Source organism: Prosopis cineraria, unplaced genomic scaffold, assembly GCF_029017545.1.
Source record: "Prosopis cineraria cultivar Desert tree isolate PC_DT_omini unplaced genomic scaffold, ASM2901754v1 PC8, whole genome shotgun sequence".
NCBI lineage: Eukaryota > Viridiplantae > Streptophyta > Magnoliopsida > Fabales > Fabaceae > Prosopis > Prosopis cineraria.
The window spans coordinates 8,498,881-8,501,501 of record NW_026555339.1 but is presented as its reverse complement, the minus strand read 5'-3'; the positions used below and the strand labels follow the sequence as shown (position 1 = coordinate 8,501,501).

Genomic DNA, 2,621 nt, shown 5'->3' with positions numbered 1-2,621 from the left:
CTTTATGTACTTAGTAGGGCACTTGCATGCTTTGAGACTCAAACATGAGACTCTAGATTAAGCTGTCTAAGCTTTTAATCACTCAAACAAGCGCATGTTGGAATCTGATGTTGATAATATCAATTATCACTTGAGTACCCAAAAGAACGAAGTTCAGCCCAACTTCCATAAGCTCATTGGACAAAATACAAATTGACTTGGTATTGTTTTTTCGTTGGTTCTTTGGGCATCAAGACCGATCCAATTTTCGGCCCCTTAAAAAAACTGAATGAGCCCAAAGCCCATAATAAATTGCACGAATTGACCATAAAACCCAAAACCCCAATTTCTTTCATTAAACCCTAAAATGTTCTCAAGTTCGCCGTCTTCTTCGACTTTTGCCTCTAAACCCTCGAACTTCCTTTTCGAACCATCATTGCTCATGGCTGTGGCGATTCCAGCAGCTGCACCTTCCACAGCTGTCGATAGGGTTAGCCCCAATACAGTGCAACAAGCTGTGGATGCTATCGTGAAATGGAGGAATTCTAAGTCCGAGGTCGAGAAACCCAAGCTATTTGACCTAGACGATGAATTCGTCTACCTCGTCCTCACCCTGAATAAACTTCCTCCGAAGTCTCGCGTCAATGCCCACAAGATCCCACTTCCGCATTCCCTCCTCTCCGAATTCTCTGAGCACTGTTTGATCATTGATGATAGACCCAAGTCGAATCTCACCAAAGAGGACGCGCAGAAGAAGATCAAATCGGAGAATATTCCAGTTTCCAAAGTTCTTAAGCTTTCGAAGCTTCAGTCTAATTATCGTCCCTTCGAGGCTAAGCGGAAGCTCTGTGGCTCTTACCACATGTTTTTCGCAGATAAAGGGGTGATTCCTCTGCTGCCACGGCTATTGGGTAAGCATTTCTTTAAGAAGAAGAAGATCCCTGTGCCGGTGGATTTGAAGCATAAAAATTGGAAGGAGCAGATTGAGAGGGCATGCTCGTCGGGGTTGTTGTTCCTCAGGACAGGTACGTGTAGTGTGATGAGAGTTGCCAAAATGTCAATGGAAAGGGACGAGATCGTTGCCAATGTGACTGCTGCAATCAATGGGATCGTGGAGCTCATGCCCAAAGGGTGGGGGACCATACGGTCGTTTCATTTGAAACTGACGGGTTCGGTTGCATTGCCGCTTTATCAGGCAATCCCTGATATGAAATTGAAGATCGAAGGAGCTGAGACCAAAGAGGAAGCCAAGGAAGAGGATGGAGATATTGTGAAAAAAGAGCCTAAGAAGGATCTTAAAGTTGGTAAGAAGAAGGGGAGGATTCATGAAGTTCGGTACATGGATGATAATATAGGTCATGAACTTAGTCAAGATGAGTCAGGTGGTGAGGACGATGGGGGTGTTAAAGAAGAAGATGAGAATGATGAAATGAATATTGAACCGCTAGTGCATAAGAAGAAAAGGAAAGGATCAAAAACTGACAAAGGGGTTCACAGTGAGCTGCATAGTGAGAAAAAATTGAAGAAGTCAGCCAAGGACAAGGGTGAAAGTAAGAAAGACGGGTTGTCTTCTAAGAGAAAGAAGGAAAATGATTTACCTGCTAAGGATGAAGTTTCTGGCAAGAAGAAGAAGAAGGGAAGTGGAGAAGTGAAAGTAAAAGCTAAGAAAATTAAGAAGGCTGCTTAAGCCGAGTAAAGAAGTGTCTTTGGTTATAGATTATCCTGCTTGATGGACATTCGTGTAATGTTGTACGGTTTTTATTCTTGTGTCCTTCAGCAGATTTTGTTTCAAGTATACCATTATGGAACTCTTTTTGTTACCCTTCTTACTCGTTAGCTGTTATAAAATTTATTTACATTGCTTATGATTAACTTGCGAATTCTTCTCAATGGAAGATTGTATTTCTGGTTTCTGATTAATTAGAGTATAATTGATAAAGGATACAGAAGGAATGCGTTTTATCTTAATTATAATTGATGGTTATATTGTTATGAACAACCATGTTAATTTTGAGAGTTGAAGGTAAGTGCTTCAGCTGAGCTGATACAAGTGGATGATGAATACTGAAGTTGATCATGTAATGAGAATGAGAATGTTGAGAACAGATCCAATGTTCTCAGTTTGAGAGCTTAGTCCTACATGCACTTGCGATTTCCATTTTGTGTTTCTTAACCCTGACCTAGCCTCTTCACTTGCTTATTTGAAATGAAATGTTCTCTTATTCAAGTGCTATATTCTGCTTTCAGTTTGATTTATGTATTAGGCTTCTTGAGTAAGAAGTCATTGGCACTGGAATGATCTGGGGACAATTTGGTCCACTGGTATCTTTAATTTTCTTTGTTTTAGATACCTTGCATGTGATACCTAGGTATTTAAGATTTAGTTACTCTGTCCTGACAAAGAACCGGCTCAAATTGGCAACAATTTATGGAAGTCACTCTGATTCCTACATTTCAAAAGACGCATAAAATGCTTGTAATTTTTCCCCCGAGAATTTTATGCTTGCAGGCATCTTGAATCTTTTCCTTATATGTTTGGCATTTAAGGTTAATCAAGCGTTGTAATAGTTTACCTCTAAAGCTCCTCCCTAGAAAGATCATATGTCGCTAAGGCACATTGTTAATCTATAGAATGACAGGAT

The 2,621-nt window shown here is 40.3% G+C and overlaps 1 protein-coding gene across 1 annotated transcript; it reads left to right on the top strand.

Annotated features, from left to right (window-relative positions):
* The first annotated feature begins 310 nt into the window (after nt 1–310).
* On the top strand, nt 311–1,851 carry LOC129318549 (uncharacterized). The gene has a single exon (XM_054963389.1). It carries the CDS (start codon nt 347–349, stop codon nt 1,664–1,666), a length of 1,320 nt encoding a protein of 439 aa, XP_054819364.1. The 5' UTR covers nt 311–346; the 3' UTR covers nt 1,667–1,851.
* Nucleotides 1,852–2,621: the final 770 nt, after the last annotated feature.